We start from the raw sequence: 16,851 nt of genomic DNA on the forward strand, positions 1-16,851 counted from the left end.
TTTAATCAGTGTTCATAGAGTCCATTTTGTGCCTCAAAATGAACAAAAAGAAAACTTACCTGAGATTAAAATGCCAGAACCCTAAAATTACAAAATTAAATTTCATGAAAAGAGCAGCATGAAATAAATGTGAAGTTACTAGCAGTTGATATTTCTCAATCTTAGAATAGTCATTTTCTCAATATTTATATTTTTTTCATACAAAGCACTACCTAAGTAGTAAAATTCACAGAAATCCCCTAATTCTATCAAGGAAAGGTTGAGCTGAATTTCTAAAAATCTGTGTTTTTCACATGAGCTAGGTTTCTGCAGTGTTTGATAGATCTGTGACATTGAAAAGGATAATAAAAAATGTTTTTATAAGAACTCAGCACTCCCCTAACAGAGTAAGTTTATGCACACCAATAACCGAGACTAGTCACTAGGGGCCCGTCTTGATGGCACTGCTGTAATTTTAAAAAGCAAGAAGAAGCAGATATGGATAAACCTCTGAGCAATTTTTGAGCAATTTCTTTAAAGACTTGAGATAACCGTTTTCCCTAAGGGATCTGTAAACATTCCTGTTAACTGTTTCCCTATTAATCCTAGATTCAAAATATTAGATTCAAATCCTAGATTCAAAATATCGTCTACTAAATAGGTGGCCAGATGTCAACCTTTGATAATGCTCTAATTCATGTGTATTTCTCATTTACCTTGATCTTGTTTTTGTCTTAAGAAAGTTACTACTGAAACATGTATGTGTGATTCGTTTTCTCATCTCTGGTCTGTAATCCAGTTGCCTTCCTTCCTCTCATGAAGAACAATCAGTTCTCCAGCTGATTTCCCCCTGGCCCAGGTTCAAGCCCAGCCTCTTTTTTCCATTTTACTTGCTATGTCTCTTTCCTGCCCCTCAGTGATCCCAGTTCTGCCGGCCCTTTCATTCTACTGCTCAGTGCACAAGCCATTTATGGCAACATGAGTAAAGTCTCTCATGTCTGTTAGCTTGGAGCATTCCCAAAATAAAAGTGTAAATGCTTCCTAGAGGCTTTTCAGTATGGAATGGCCATTAGTGTGGCCAGTTTGGTGAAAAACTAGGGGTCACCCATGTGCACTGAAGATTCTTCTTGAGCATCTACATTGCCAGGCATTGGTGGATCTAAATTCTAGTTTCCATAGGTAAAGGGATTCTATACTGGACAGTTAACTCTGGATAGGCTGCTTTAAAAGACAGGTTACACAGTGGAAGAGTTCTGAATGAAAAAGTGGTGTTTCTAGTCCCAGCTCCAGTTCTGGTTGTCTTCCTGATATTAGGCAAATACCTTTCACATGTGGAGTATCTACTTCCTCACTTATAAAATCTGGATATTCAACCAGAGGGTCTCTGAGGTCTTTTCCAAGTTTAGCATTTATACCTGATCTAATATGGTACCCTACAGAGAGCTTCCTTGCAAACTTATTGTAGAAGGCTGGATAGAAGATAAAGAACAAAGAGGAATTCAGAGAATTCCTGAGCCTCGTTATATAAATTGTTCACATTATAGCTAGAAAACAAATGTTCCCAATTCGATTACTCTCAGGATATGTCTATTTTATTTTTCCCCTAATCGAACAGTTATTTATATAAATATATTTACACAGAGATACATACATATACATACACATACATACATACATGTTTGTTTTATTACATCCACGTTAAAAAAAATCTTTCCTGTTTTTATTCTCCCAGGCTGAAGCTGTCCAGGAAGAAGAGGATACCACCGTGCATGAGGATGATCTGTCTAGTTCCATCAATGAACTTCCAGCGACTTTCGAATGCAGTGACAGCTTTAGCCTGGATATGACTGAGGCAGAAGAAAAAGGCAATCAAGCAATGGACCAGTTCACTCTTGCAAGGTAAAGAAGCCCTTGGTGGAAATGACTGTACAGTACATATAGCACATTGTGTTATGTTCCCTCTATCTCATATTGCTGAGAGCTGCGCTGAAAGAGTCTGAAATGACATATAACTTGGAGTCCTCTCAGTGGGTTGAAATCATCCAACCCCAGCACAGCCTTATGTGAAACCAAAAAGCATACTCCTGTAGGAATTCATAAAAACTTTGAGTTAACTTAAAAAGTCAAGGGAGGCTGGAGACACAGTGCAGACCTTGTAAAGTTTGAAGATAAACAGGATTGGCAAGTCTTCAAAATGAGTTCTTTCTACTTTTATTCAGAAGAGCAGAACAAGAGGCTCTTTATAAGCTAAATATGACTCTTTTAGAAGTAGGTGGCTATCAGCCTAGTTACTGATGTTTCTGAGACTAGTGAGATGTAGTAGGAGAATATGAATAGGAAAGTAGAGTAGTAAATAGAAATAAAAACACTACTGCAGCATCTAGAATAAATCTCAAATAAATATGCTACAACTTTACTTCAGAAAAAGAAAGTCAGAATCCTAAAATCACTCTTCTGAACATTGAAAATAAGAACTAAGTAAAAACCTCTGATATGGGTAGACAAAGGCCTTCTGTTACGGTAACCAGTGTCTATTTATCAAAGAAACTGCTTAAGAGAATACCTGGCGGAGAATTTGTCATTTCACTTTTTATTCATTCTTTCTCCTTTCTGCATTCTTCTCGGTCTCCCTTCCCTTGCATTTCTCTTTAATTTCCTTTCTTCCTTCCACCCTTTTCTTCTGGGCATTTATGCATATGCTCTTTAGTACTCTTCCCTCCACTAAGTTTAAGTGTTCAAATATTTTTTCATAATTTTTTTTAGTTGTGCTGTTATTTTACATCCTTGCTAGTACTTTGACAGTATAGGCTTCCCCCACTATGCTTCACTTCTCTAAAGGTATGGTCACTGTCGCCCTCCCATCACCAAAGCCCCATAGTCTCCACCGTAGTCCATTGTGCTCTCCCCTTTTCTCATTCCTCCCCGTGCCTCTCTGAAAGTTACAGATCTATGGTCAGCTTTCACAGGCTGGTTGTCTTTGACACTTTGTACAGTTTTTCTATATTCCACATATAAGTGACACTATGTAGTATTTGTCATTCTCCTTCTGGCTTATTTTGCTTAGCATAATCCCTTCCAGTTCCATCCATGTTGCTGCAGATGGCATGAATTTGTCTTTTTTGATTGCTGAATAATATTCCATTGTGTATATGTACCACATCTACTGATCCACTCATCTGTTTGGGGGCATGTATGCTATTTCCCTATCTTGGCTGCTGTAAATAGTGCTGCTACAAACATAGGAGTGTGTAATTTTTCATAAGAACAATGAAAGTGCCAAAGCACAGGAAACAGTATTTATTGTGTCTGGGAAGTGGCCAGCTGGGAGAATGAGAGACAGCTGCTGAAGGCTAAATGAGGTTCAGAGTCTTTGTAAGGAAATCAGAATTGAAAGAATCACAGAAATTCCAGAGACCTTTGAATAAAAGTCAGGTTCTCAACTCAGCCTCAAAGGGAGGAGTGAGAACAATGGACTCCCTACTCAGCTGACTAGGGGTGAGCATCTGTACCACCCAGGAAGGGATGAGGAAGGATGTCACTTCTTGACATAGTTGTTTTCATCTTTTCCAGCTTTGGAGAAGGAGACAGGGGAGTGTCGCCCCCTCCCTCACCCTTCTTCTCGGCCATCCTTGCTGCGTTTCAGCCCACAGCCTGTGACGACGCTGAGGAAGCCTGGCGCAGCCACATCAACCAGCTCATGTGCGACTCAGACGGTTCTTGTGCTGTGTATACATTTCATGTGTTCTCCTCCTTGTTTAAGGTACGGCGCTCACTCAGAGTTAAGATGTGGTCTCATGGGCCTCCCCGGTGGCACAGTGGGTTAAGTGCAGCACTGTGAAGCTGTCCACAGCCTCCGCAGCACCGGTTCAGTTCCTGGCCGGCCAGGGAGAATCCCACATTGGTGAAGCAGACCTCTCCTGTCTCGCCTGCTGCTCCCCTCAGCAGTGCTTTCGGTCCGTCTGCCTGTTCTGCTTCCCGCTCTGTCTCTGGTGGATCCTCGCACCCTCCCATGACTCTGGCCTGTACCCCAGCCTTTCATAAATAAAAATAAATCTTAAAAAAAAAAAAATGTGGTCTCGCAGGGGAGCCAGCTGGCATCTAATGTAAGAAAGGATTGCTGTTTTGTTCTGGGTTCATATTGTTTTCTCCAACCACCCTCTGTGGCCTTTATCATTTCTTCTGGTCAAACTTCCTGTATTCAGCCATCTCAAACTAGTATTGTGAAGATGTTGCCCTCAAGTGGTTTATTCTGCCATGGCCACTTCTACCATGCTAACCTTTATTGTCAGCAATCCTAGGCAGTCTTGACATTAGGATCATTAAATGGTATCTTTTGCCAAGATTATCGTCCATCTCACCTTTCTCTTAGAGCTCTCCTATGTCTCTCTTACTCATTTCTGTTTCTCTTTTCCTTTCTTTTGTGAACCCTAGTTTAGCTACCTATAAGCTGTGTAAGTGCTTCAGAAATTATGCCTCACTTCTCTAAAGGTGACTGTATCGCCAGTGTAGCGATGAGAATTTTATAACAGCCTTGTGAAAAATCTCTTATTTTTTAAATATTGGCAGTTGATTTTTTTTCTTAATTAAATAGTTCATTTTTCCCTTCCACCATCCTTTATACCCTTTTGATAATTTTCCCTCTTCCCACCCACTCATCCTCAGAAATCTTACTTGATTTATTAGTGTCTGCTTGTCTTTTTAAGTGTTTTGCTTTGCTGAATCATCTACTATGTAAATGTCCAGTATTTGTCTTTGTTGTTCTGACTTGCTTTACTGCACATAATTCCCTCAAACTGCTTCCATCTTACTGTAAAAGGCACTGAATAGTTCCTCTTTCCTAGGGACTGAATTGTATTCCATTGTGTGGTTACACCACATCTTCTTAACCTGATCCTCTGTCAGTGAGCACATAGGTTGTTTCTATGTCCTAGCTATTGTAACTAATGCTGCAGTAAACATTGTGGAGCATTTTTCCAGTTGATGGCTTCATGTTGTTTGGCTAGATGCCAAGTGTAGGATTGCTGGGTCATACAGCATTTTAATTTTTAGTTTTTTTTTAAGATTTTTTATTTATTTATACTAGCACTGGGGTGGGAGGGTGAGAGAATTCACCAGAGACAGAGCAGGGAACAGAACAGGCAGAGGACCGAAATACACTGCTGAGGGGAGCAGCAGGCGAGACAGGAGAGGTCTGCCATGCCATGTGGGAATCTCTCTGGCCGGCCGGAAATCAAACCGGCGCGACAGAGGCTGCAAACAGCTTCACAGCGCTGCACTCAACCCGCTGCACCACAGGGGAGTCCCAACTTTTAGTTTTTTAATGTAAATCCAGATTGGTTTCCAAAATGACTGCACTGATTTACATTCCCACCAACAGCATAAAAGTGTTCCTCTTTGTCTACATCCCCTCCAGTACTTGTTAGGTGTGTTTTTAATACATGCCACTCTCACAGGTGTGAGATGATAGCTCATCATGGTTTTGACCTGCATCTTCCTTATTAAAAGTGATCACGAGCATTTTTCCATCTCTCTGTTGGCCTTCTGGACAACTTCTTTGGTGAATTGTCTATCCAGGTTTGCTGCCCATTTATTAATTGGATCATTTCAGTTTTATATTGTTAATATCTTGGATATTAACCTCCTGTCAGTTATGTAACAGATAAATATTTTCTCCCATTTAGTAGGAAGTCTTTTTAGTCTACTTATATTTTCTCTTAATGTATAAAAGCTTTTTAATATGAGGTAATCCCAGTTGTTTATTTTTGTATCTATATCCTTGCCATAGGGGTCCACTCTCCAAAAACATCTTTATCATTTATGTCATGAAATGTATCACCAATATTTTCTTCTGTATGTTTATTACGAGCTTATATTTACATCTTTAATCCATTTATAATTGATTTTTCTGAATGATCCAACTTCTTTTTTTTTTGCATGTGGCCTTCCAATTTTCCCAGCACCCTCCCAGTAGCTGCTTCTGAACAGAGGAACAGTCATTCTTTGCTTATCATGTGTACACCACAGCCTGCTAGTCCATACAGTATCTTAGTGCAAACTGAAAGCAAATGCCCCACTTCCAGAGGGCTGCAGTACTCTATCTGGCCAGATGAGGGCACACAGGGCTCTAAGTGGCCATCTCAGATGAACACCATCAAATTTCACTTGTTACTACCATAACATACAACAACTACTGAACTAAAGAGAGAAAGCTCTACTTCTAATTAGTGTTTTGAAGGCTTATTTTTATGTATGCCTGTTTGGTGTGCAAATTCCTCTCAAAAAGAGAGAGAGAGAAACATGCCATGCTATGAAAGAAACACCAAAGGTCTTCAAGCCCCATCAGAGTTAACTGACCCTGTGTACCGCATTTAAAGCTACTTTTTGGTTTTATTGCCTAGAAAGTAGTGAAGATTATACATTAACATTTCTTGTAGTTTTCTTGGGATGGAGAGATTATGGATGTCTTTTATTCTTTTATTTTCTTTCAACTTCCTATTTACCTATAATAAAAATGATTTCTTAACATTTTGACGTTATTTTTACCATCACAAACAGAACTGTCATAAACAGAGGAATCAAAAAGAACTATATAGTCCCACATTTAAATACACTTGAATGATGATGTATGAATGGACAAACAAGTCAGAATCCTACTTAACCATTTTCAGAGGTTGAGTCAGTTGAGTTTATCATGTGATACTTGGTTGGATTGAGGTAGGCCCTGTAATCATCATCAGCAAGAGACGGGTAGAAGGAAAAGGGAGGGAAAAAATGAATTATATAAAAAGTGCAAAATGAAAAAACTTGGATCATCTGTCTTAAATGATTTCAAATATAAAAGTAAACTGGTTTTGAGTAAGCAGGCCCTTCTTAGGGTCTATAACTCAAAAGGTACAACATCTCTTTGGGGAAAGCCAATCATGGGACTAGAACCACTTTTTGGTTAAATATTTTATTTCTTTTGCTACAAGCATTGTGTTGGAATTATAGGATTAAAGATTTTCTTGACCAAGGCACAGTGAATCATATTCCTTCTAATTCTATTTCTCTCCTCTCAGGTAATGTGGAAGAACAGCAACTTTTTGAAAGTATTATAGGATTTTGGAAGGAATATGAAATTTAGAGAGAGGATCAACCTCGGTCACTTCCTAGTGACCTTAAACAAATATTCAACCTCTCTTAATCTCAGTTTCTTCACGTGGTTGTGAAGATTAATGAGCTGATGTATGCAAAGCTAAAGGTCAGAGGTACAGACATCAATCTGAGAAGATTTATTTTAGGTCCCATGTAGCATTCACTCTTTATTCTGCAGAGGCCCAAATGACCCATTTCAGTGCTCTGTCTCAGAGAACTCCAATCTAGGGAACTAGAAAAGAGTTACATCTCATGATCTTTTTTCTTTCATCCACATTGCAGTAATCTCTATAACTTCTGATATGAAGATTAGGCTAGGAAGACTCAAGCTGACAATCAGCATTGCCCAGCAGCAAAAAGAAAAGAAGTACTTATTTAAAAGATTATATGGGCATCTACACTTTGGAAAATGATAATTTAACAAGAAACTTTGCCCACGCTTGGTGATTATTTAGTTAAGACAAATACTTGTTCTGTATCTCCTCCTCCACCACTATCACCACACTTAGAACCTTTGCTCATTTGATATCTTCATAGAAATCAAAAAAAAAGGGTTTTTTTGTCATATATACATTAATGGTTTTGCCTTTCAGAATATTCAGAAGAGATTCTGCTTCCTAACCTGTGATGCAGCCAGTTATCTTGGAGACAACCTCCGGGGAATAGGGTCCAAGTTCGTTAGCTCTTCCCAGATGCTCACCTCCTGCTCTGAATGTCCCACCCTCTTTGTGGATGCCGAGACCGTGAGTATCCAGTCTAGTTCTGACAGCAAATGGCCTGTCCAGCTTATGATGTGAAACTTCAGGGAAGCTTGTTTGTCTTGTAATAAGTTCTAAAGACACATACAGTGTTAGTGAGCAATGCTGTGTTGTCATGTGACTCCTGAAGGCCTGAATCTGCTGAGTAATGACTACACCTTGCCAGCCCAGGCCAACACCAAGTCATGTCAGAAACTCAGGAGAAAGGTCCACCTCTGTGCTCCCTCCATGCCCCAGCACCTTCCCTCTAATGACTTTGACAACTACAAATATGGTGAGATAAGTCCCCTCAGTTGACCTAGCAGTCCCTATGCTGCCAGGTTAGCCCACCAGATGGGAATCCAGACCCAACATGCCATCACTTTCCCCATGTTTAAATCTAAGTAGACACTGAATCCACCCACTGGATGGATTCTTACAGCCGAAAATACAAAGGATGAGTCTAAAGAGTGATGAGAACAGTCTCTGGATGACTGCTGAATCATGACTTATGAATGTAACACTAACTCTACAAGACTGGTGAGCTCTTTTAGGGCAAGAAGGGTGCCTTACTTTTCTTTACATTCCCATGCATGTCACAGAACCACCTCATATGCTGAACAATTACCAAGGTTTAAAACCAATGATGATGTGTATTGATTTTGAAAATCTCTGAAGGGTCAATCATTTGGAGAACTTGATTAGTGGTTGGCTATCTTGCAGCAGGGAATACACTATGATAACTCATTCTATCCTAAGTGATTTAAAGTACAGGTTAAATACAAAATCAGTTTGAAAGTCTATTTGGAGGTCTGTCTTCATACTACTTGGAGTATTACTGGTTAAAGATAAGAATTCATGCATAAAATTGGTATTATATCTCCACTTGGGCATCTATGGAATACTTGCTAAGATTTATCTGTCTATATTGATATAGAAAAATGGATTTTTCATGGGAGATTTTGATTAGCAAGCTAGTATTCAATTACAGGTGCTCCTGGTATTGGAGCGAAATTATAAATTTTGCAGCTTATTAAAATAGATATCACTGCTCCCTATTTTACATTACTTCTAAATATATTTCTCTTTTCTATCTGTGTGGCCATGTCTTTGTCTTGGTACCTGTCTAGTTGTTCTAATACAAATTATTTTCCTGTCTTTAGCTCCTTTCTTGTGGACTTTTGGACAAGCTCAAATTCAGTGTTTTAGAACTGCAAGAATATTTGGATACTTACAACAACAGAAAAGATGCCACTCTCTCAGTAAGTTTTCATGTATCTGAGTATTTGTGTTCAGTTAAAACCAAGTGTGCCCGCTTGTAGAAGGGTTTTTTTTAATTTTTTTTTATTTTTTTTTAATAGAGGCATGTTTTATTTGTTTGTTTATTTGTTTGTTTTGTTTATACATGCACTGGGTACAGTCAGAAGCGCGGGAGGGTGAGAGAATTCACCAGAGCCAGAGCGGGGAGCAGAGCAGGCAGAAGGGCTGAAGTACACTGCTGAGGGGAGCAGCGGGCGGCAGGAGAGGTCTGCGCGCCATGTAGGACCCTCCTCCGGTGGCCGGGGAGCAGCCGGGGATCGAACTGGCGCCGCAGAGGCTGCGGACAGCTTCGCAACCCAGCGCTCAACCGCTGCGCCACCAGGGAGGCCCTAGAAGGGGTTTTGATTGACCTAAGAGACTCATTGCTATTCCAATTTAATGGTGGTAGAACTACCAATATTACTTCAATATTATGGAATATATATATAATGATATCTACATAAGTTATAACTTCTTTTCTTCAGATATTTTATTTATTTATTTTTTTATAGAGGTATGTTTTATTTATTTATTTGTTTGTTTGTTTGTTTATACATGCACTGGGTACAGTCAGAAGCACGGGAGGGTGAGAGAATTTACCAGAGCCAGAGCGGGAGCAGAGCAGGCAGAAGGACCGAAGTACACTGCTGAGGGGAGCAGCGGGCGGCAGGAGAGGTCTACGCACCATGTGGGACCCTCCTCCGGGGGCCGGGGAGCAGCCGGGGATTGAACCGGCACTGCAGAGGCTGCGGGCAGCTTCGCAACCCAGCGCTCAACCACTGCGCCACCGGGGAGGCCCTCTTCAGATATTTTAAATTGTTAATTATTTCCTACACTGTTAGCCTCCCTGAAAACCCGTTGGGTGGATCTCATCTCCCTCTTCTTAGCCACTTTTGATAGCTGTTTCTCCTTGTCCCCATAATTTTTCTTGGTCTCAGCTCCTGGTCTCTACTGGATTCTTGCTTCATTGATCCATGCTGTAATATTTTAGAGACAGAAATGACCTAAAAACCCTCCATAGAAACCCCTTGATCTGACAAGTAATTGTGTGTAATATCTATGGAGCACTTCCCACACCAGGCAATGTAGGAAGGGCATGGATGCTGAAGTCAGTCAGACTTGGGTCTAAATTGCAGCTCATAGAAGGGATTATGATCAGTGAAATAAGTCAGAAGGGAAAAAAAAATATCAGGTGGTATCACTTACAGGAGGAACATAGGGAAACCGAACAAAGTGTCAAAAAAAAAAAAAAAGACAAAACTTGGAGGCAAACTATGGATCTGAGGAATACAGCAGGGGACAGGGAGGAAGAGGAGTCAAAACAGGGGAGGAAGGAGCACAAGGAACTAGGGTGGTGTTCACGGGTGATGTGGTAGTGAGAGATTTACAGGGACTACACCTGAGGGGAGAAATCATCACTGTACAAAAATGAACAAAGATGTAAGAAAATAAAAATTTTTAATAAAAAAATTAATTAGCTATAAAAGACAAATGTGTGTGCAGATTTACTTTATCTCAAGCAAAGAATTGGTGGGAAACTTAAGAGTAGTATTTCTGATTTCACACATGTGGAATATAGAGAAACAAAACAAAAGGGGTAAAATTGCTGCTCAACTACTTAGGGGTTAGTGACTCTGAGCAAGTTACCTCTTCTCATCTCACACTCATTTTCTATAACATGGTGATATTAATAATTTGCAGAATTATTATAAGGATATAGCAATTATGAGTCATAGCAACTATAGTTTTCTGAGTCCTTTCTATGTGTCCAACAACCTGATAAGACCCAAATCTCTTAAATTATGTCATTAATACTCACAACTACCCTAGCAATTGCCATTAGCCTCTCACATGTTGTGAAATCCAAGGTGCTTTTAACCACACTATTGCATTAAAATAGAAATAGCATGAGTAAAGGGTCCAACACAGTGTCTCATCCATAGAAGACACTCATTGTAAAGTTACTAGAATTTTTTTGTTTATTTCTATTCTTATTAATGATCTCATGATCTGTTCAAGGCCAGAGTTCTCATATTTTGATAACTGTTCCCTTTATCTTCTATTTCTGTGGCTCTTTACTGGTCACTATTTCCCAGCCTTTCAGTCATGAGTTAAAAAAAATAATCCTTTCTGGTTGATGAAGGACCAAACTGTCAATGTCAGGTGTGAATTTCAATTCTTCAATGTTTATTCGTTTTCTCTCCTAAGGTTTCTTTTCACATCTTTATTAGTTACATTCCCTGATGCTTAAGGGTGGCAGAATCTCTAAATAACTCAACCATTATTATAATAGCCTTTTGTACGCAGTAAAGTTGACTGGCCCTGTAGAAGCTCCCATGACATAACAGAGAAGTACATATATCATGAGTCGGATTACATTGTCCAGAATCACCCAACCTATGAGGGAGTATTGGTCCTCTCTTCTAAACCCGGTGATACGAAAGGTTTCTAACATTATACTAATTCTTTTAAACATATAGATAAATTAAGAATGGTCTGGGAGACCATTCTCCCAGTTCATGTATCATAAAGTTGAAATTATATTGTAACTGACTATTTTCATTTCAAATAGTTAATATTTAGCCCATAAAAGGATTTTCAAAGTCATCTTAGCAGAATTTTATTTTACAGTGAATAGAAACAATCAATGTTCCCTGAGAGAATTGATGATAAAAATATTCTTAGGACATTGCTGAATTTACATGTATCTGTATTTCTTTCCGACAACAGTGGCTTGCAAATTGCAAGGCAACATTTGCAGGAGGATCAAGAGATGGCGTGATTACATGTCAACCAGGGGACTCAGAAGAAAAGGTAATAAAAGCCTGTTGGAATTTGTCTTTTCTGGAATCTGACATTGTGTGTTGGTTTTGATCAACCCAAGCAGTGTGGAACATCCTAGAATGAGAAGGAAGAGGCAGTATGAGTCGTCCTATGCATTTATATGAAACAAAGAGTAAGAGAGAAAGACATTTAAGTCAAGCATGACTGTGTGTTGATGGGATTTGGGAGAGGGGAGTGTTTTCCTTTTTGGAAAAGTAGAGGTATCAAAATAACCACTTTGCTGGATACTGTCTAACTATACTAATCATTCCCTAATAAATCTGTTCCTCAGAATAGAAAACCAAATTTCATTAAGTTTTTACTTAGCCACTTTGTTTCTTCAATGAAGAAAGTCTCTGTTGACCGTTCAGCAACATTTTAATAGATTTTTCCCCTTATTTAGAATTGCTTTAAGTACACACCAGCTTACTTATAAATGTATCCCATAATGTAAAGGAAATTGGGCAGAGCAGCATGAATGGATTTAAAGCATTTAAAGCTCATTCTGGAGCTATTTACTGACTGCCTTCCCTAAGGCCCACCTGGTGTTTATAATAGTGAACAGTAAGAAAGCCTCTGCCCTCATGAAGCTTCTGTCTTATCAGGGAGACAGATGATAATCAAAAAATCATACATGTGTCAATCTGTAAAAATGGTAAACTAAGAAAATCTATCTGAGTTCAGCATGATGAAATGTGAAGGGAGGTTCTGGGAAGGCACCTCCATGAAAGTGTCATCTAAGGAGAGATCTCAAATATAAGGTCTGTTGAGCTAAGTGAGAGGAATGAATGGAGAGCATGTGTAAAGGCCCTGAGGTAGGAGAGAGCCTCACCCTGGCCCTTCGCAAAAACTGAAGAGAAACCCTTGTGTCTGGGCATGCAGAAAGCAGCATGAAGAGAAGTTTGAGAAGAGTCTGAAGAAGCCTCAGAAGCCAGCCCATGCAGGGATTGGGATTTTATCTTATCAGCAATGTAATCAACTGAAAGGTTTTTAGCAAGTGAGTATAATTGGATTAGGGCTTTCCCTAATCAAAAAAAAACAAAAATAGATTGAAGTGGATAAGAATGGATTAGGGAACACAAGTTAGAAGCCTGCTGCTGCTCAATCTAGGTAGAGAAAATGATATCCTTAATACATCCTAGAATACAAACAAAACTACTTGCAAAGTATTTCAGATCACCCATTTTGTAGATGGTGAGAAATCACCTTCTTGTATTAGAAACAATGTATTACTAAGATAAAAAGAACCAAATAGAATTCGGGGTAAAAATTTTCAAGCAAGTACCAGTTGTTCATTTCCAGCTTGGTCATTGTTTTTGAACAAGTCTGCTGTTCTCAGAGTAATTACCCATGCCATTGGTGAGTCCCCAGGGAGGAAGTGGCTTGATTCATTTTGGTGAAGAGACTGGAGACTGAACATGCAAACTGCACGACTGAGAAATATCCAGAGAGTATTGAAGTGTGGTTTGCATTTCCACATCTCTGCCTGCTGGAGGACACACGTAGATTTCACTTTGTGGCTTACAGAGAACTTTCTTATCCCTTGAGTCATCTGATCCTCCCTTGCATGAGAGGTGGGGCTGGCAGCTTTAGCACTGTTCTACAGAGGAGGAAACCAAGCTTGACTTATACAAGGTTCCATGGCTGATAAGTGATAGGCTGAAATATAGCTTGTCTGGTAACAGACAAATATACATAACAAATGATTTATTTTTGTTATATTTTTTAAATGTGGTTAATGGCATTACAAGGTATATCTCTCATAATGCATACTGAAGGTGCATTTCCATCATTCTCTGCATACACACCTGTGATGTGCTCAGAAGTTTTGTGACTCTGATTTTCACTGGATAATCTGTGCCATCAGCATACCCCAGAAGAAGTAATATTTTAAAAAATAAAATATTACCTGTTTCAGGTTTTATCACCATACCTTCTGATTCCAGACTCAATCCTCCCTCCTCTATATTCTGCTATTAAAAAAAAAATTCAATCCAGAGAACAGTTACCAGGTTCTGACTTAAAATTCCAATTCATGATATAGTATGTGTTGTGGAATATGAAAGTAATTAATTGTCTAAACATTTGCCCCAATCATCAAATTCCATTATAATCTCTATAATAAAATCTCAGTAAAGAAAATTCATTAATACAGTGCGGATTTTTAAAACCAAATCTATAATTTGTCATTTGTTTAGCTTCTTGGTTAGCTCTGAGATAACCTCACATTCCAATTAAATTATCCTAGTTCCAAAACAGTTCAATTTTCACATATGTGTTTCTGTTGTGCTTGTAATTTATTTCTGTTGTTTTGTTAGTTACTCCCTTTTTACCCCCTGGGTTCTTCTCCGTCTCCCTCTAAGGAAGATCTCTATTATTTTTGCTTAATCTTCATATTTCTTACTCCTATATATTTTTTCTCACATCTCTTTCTACCCCTTTCTTTCTTCCCTTCTATTTTTTTAGACTTTATTTCTTCCCATCGCTTTCTTGTTTTTAAAATTCATTTATCCATTCATTTATATGTGGCAACTCTGTTAGCATTATAATAAAGCATTGAAAATACAAATGTGGAAAGATGAAACTAATATTTTTCAAGCTCGTATATCTCATTTGATCCTTTATAACAATCCTTTGAAGGATTTTTTCAATTTTGCAGATAAGAATATGTAAGATAAGAGGCTAAAGTGCATTCTTTCCACCTGTGCCTACATTCTCTCTAACTTTAATTTTGGAGACAACACAGACACATAGGAAAAGCTACAGAATAATTTCCAGTATACATCTAAATGTCTAATGTGTTTTTAGAAATCTGCATAAAAATGCCCAGGAGTAATGAAAGTGGGGCTTTTTAGAGCTACAAGATCAAAAGAATCAACTGAAGTGTGACTACTCAGTCTGGTGTTTCCCAAAGTTTTTGTAAAACAAGCCAGACTGGTATTAGCTCAGTGAATCAGAGTTTTTCTGAGTGGCTTATGCCCATACTGGTTGACAACTAACAAATGTCCTGAAGAGGATGCTTTCATTCCTTTGTATGTGACAATTCTGAGCCCCGACACTGGTCTGGAAGGCAAGCTGTGCACCACCTAATGAGAGTGACTGACTATCTAGTAAGTCAAGCAAGGCTGGGTGGTTTTTGCAAATCATCTGGTTACAGTACTTGGTTAAATTCTGTTGTGTTAGTAGACCCTGGAATTAGTTTGACCACTGAGCATGTGGCTCAAACCACAAACTCTAATTCCAGCGGCCTTAACTAAACTTATGTTGAACTTGAGGTATCCTAAGTATATTATGGGATGTAAAAATGAGGAAATGTTTGTTTGCTTCGCTGCTAACAGGCACATAAGTCTGAAAATGGGTTACAAAAGCATGCTGAGAGTAAATCTTTACATAGTCGAGATGGGCCTTGAGGAGAAATGATAGTGTCAGTCCATCTAAATGTTAATCTTATATCTAAAATTGGTGGAGTTATTGCTGATGAGAGCTATGATGAGACTTCCAAGGCAAAAACCCAACAAATGTTTGGCCTCACACACTGCTTACCCTCAAGTGATTCTCTCCAGTTTCCTTTTTTTTCCATGAGATTTCTGTCTTCTGTAATAGTTCGATGTGACCAATTATTCTGAGCACCCTTTGCATGGGACCATGTGGAATGGGGCTAGGAAGTGACTTACAACTTGCAGAATCTATGTCTGGAAGTAAATTGCAAGTTTAATGTGCAAGCAATTATTACATATGTATATTCTATTTCAGAGACACGTGTGCTTTAACATTTAACATTCTTAACAGGGGACATGAGTAAGAAGTTGCCATGGAATAGCTTGTGGAAGCGAGTATAACTCTGCTGGGTTTTGATTATTGTATTTTCCAATTTTTCTTCTATTCTCAGCATGAAGTTATAGATATCAAATTATGAAGAACAGTTGCACATTGGTTGCCTATAAGCCATAACAATTTACAGATGTATTTTATTAAGCTCATACAGTGTTCCTTTTTTAATTGATCTAACATTTAAAAGTTAAAATTGGGCCTCCCTGGTGGTGCAAGGGGTTAAGAACAGCACTATGAAGCTGTCCACAGCCTCTGCAGCAGTTGTTCTATCCCCTACCGGCTAGGGAGCTACCCACATGGCACAGCAGACCTCTCCTATCTCGCCTGCTGCTCCCCTCAGCAGTGATTTTCAGTCAGTCCACTTGTTCTGCTCCCCACTCTATCTCTGGTGAATCCTCTCACCCCTCCCCCTGCACCTCTGGCCTGTACCCCATTTCTTGTATGCATAAATAAATAAATCTTTTTTAAAAAAGTTTAAATTGCTCACACATAAATTCAAAACAAAATTTCTAGTGCTCCAAAAAATAAGAGCTACCAACACTGGACCTGCCTTCCTCCAACAATGACTTGTCTAGTCTGCCTTCCACCATCCCCACCCTGTACTCAGGGTAAGAGCCAGGTGACAGTCATCACAATGCTTGGACTGTTGCTTTTTTTGTAATTAGAAAAATATGCTCTGTACCTAAGACACTCCCCCAATCTCCCCCGCACACACACAATGGGAGAGTGAAAGCTAGCTAGATTGCTGTGTATTTCAAGGTAAATGGGAGTGTTATTCCTTGCCTATGTGAGAAACATCTCCATACATACATATGAGATGAAAGCACCTATCTGCTGATCTTGCTCACCAAGAGAAGTGTGGGATTTAACATTTAATACTTTTTTTGGAGATTTCTCAAATGCTGTTTCTAAGAAAAATGTTTTTAATACTTGGGGAAATTTTTGAATGTAAGCTTTTTTATTTTTAAAGACAGGCATGAATAGTAAATTATTTTGGCTTCTTGGTGATTGTTGATAGCAATTCTCCTAAAATTAAGGGATGACCTAC

At 38.9% G+C, this 16,851-nt stretch overlaps 1 protein-coding gene across 3 annotated transcripts in view; it reads left to right on the top strand.

Annotated features, from left to right (window-relative positions):
• Positions 1-16,851, top strand: part of FRY (FRY microtubule binding protein) — a 386,045-nt gene that overhangs the window by 350,682 nt on the left and 18,512 nt on the right. For all 3 annotated transcript variants that reach the window (XM_054701594.1, XM_054701593.1, XM_037527137.2), the window contains 5 exons: positions 1,712-1,878; positions 3,550-3,739; positions 7,707-7,856; positions 9,014-9,112; positions 11,880-11,963. In XM_054701594.1, the coding sequence (XP_054557569.1) occupies positions 1,712-1,878; positions 3,550-3,739; positions 7,707-7,856; positions 9,014-9,112; positions 11,880-11,963 (690 nt within the window). The remainder of the gene's footprint in view (positions 1-1,711; positions 1,879-3,549; positions 3,740-7,706; positions 7,857-9,013; positions 9,113-11,879; positions 11,964-16,851) is intronic.

This window comes from Talpa occidentalis, unplaced genomic scaffold (genome assembly GCF_014898055.3).
Source record: "Talpa occidentalis isolate TD23 unplaced genomic scaffold, MPIMG_talOcc4v2.1 talOcc4.5, whole genome shotgun sequence".
In the NCBI taxonomy this organism is placed as follows: Eukaryota; Metazoa; Chordata; class Mammalia; order Eulipotyphla; family Talpidae; genus Talpa; species Talpa occidentalis.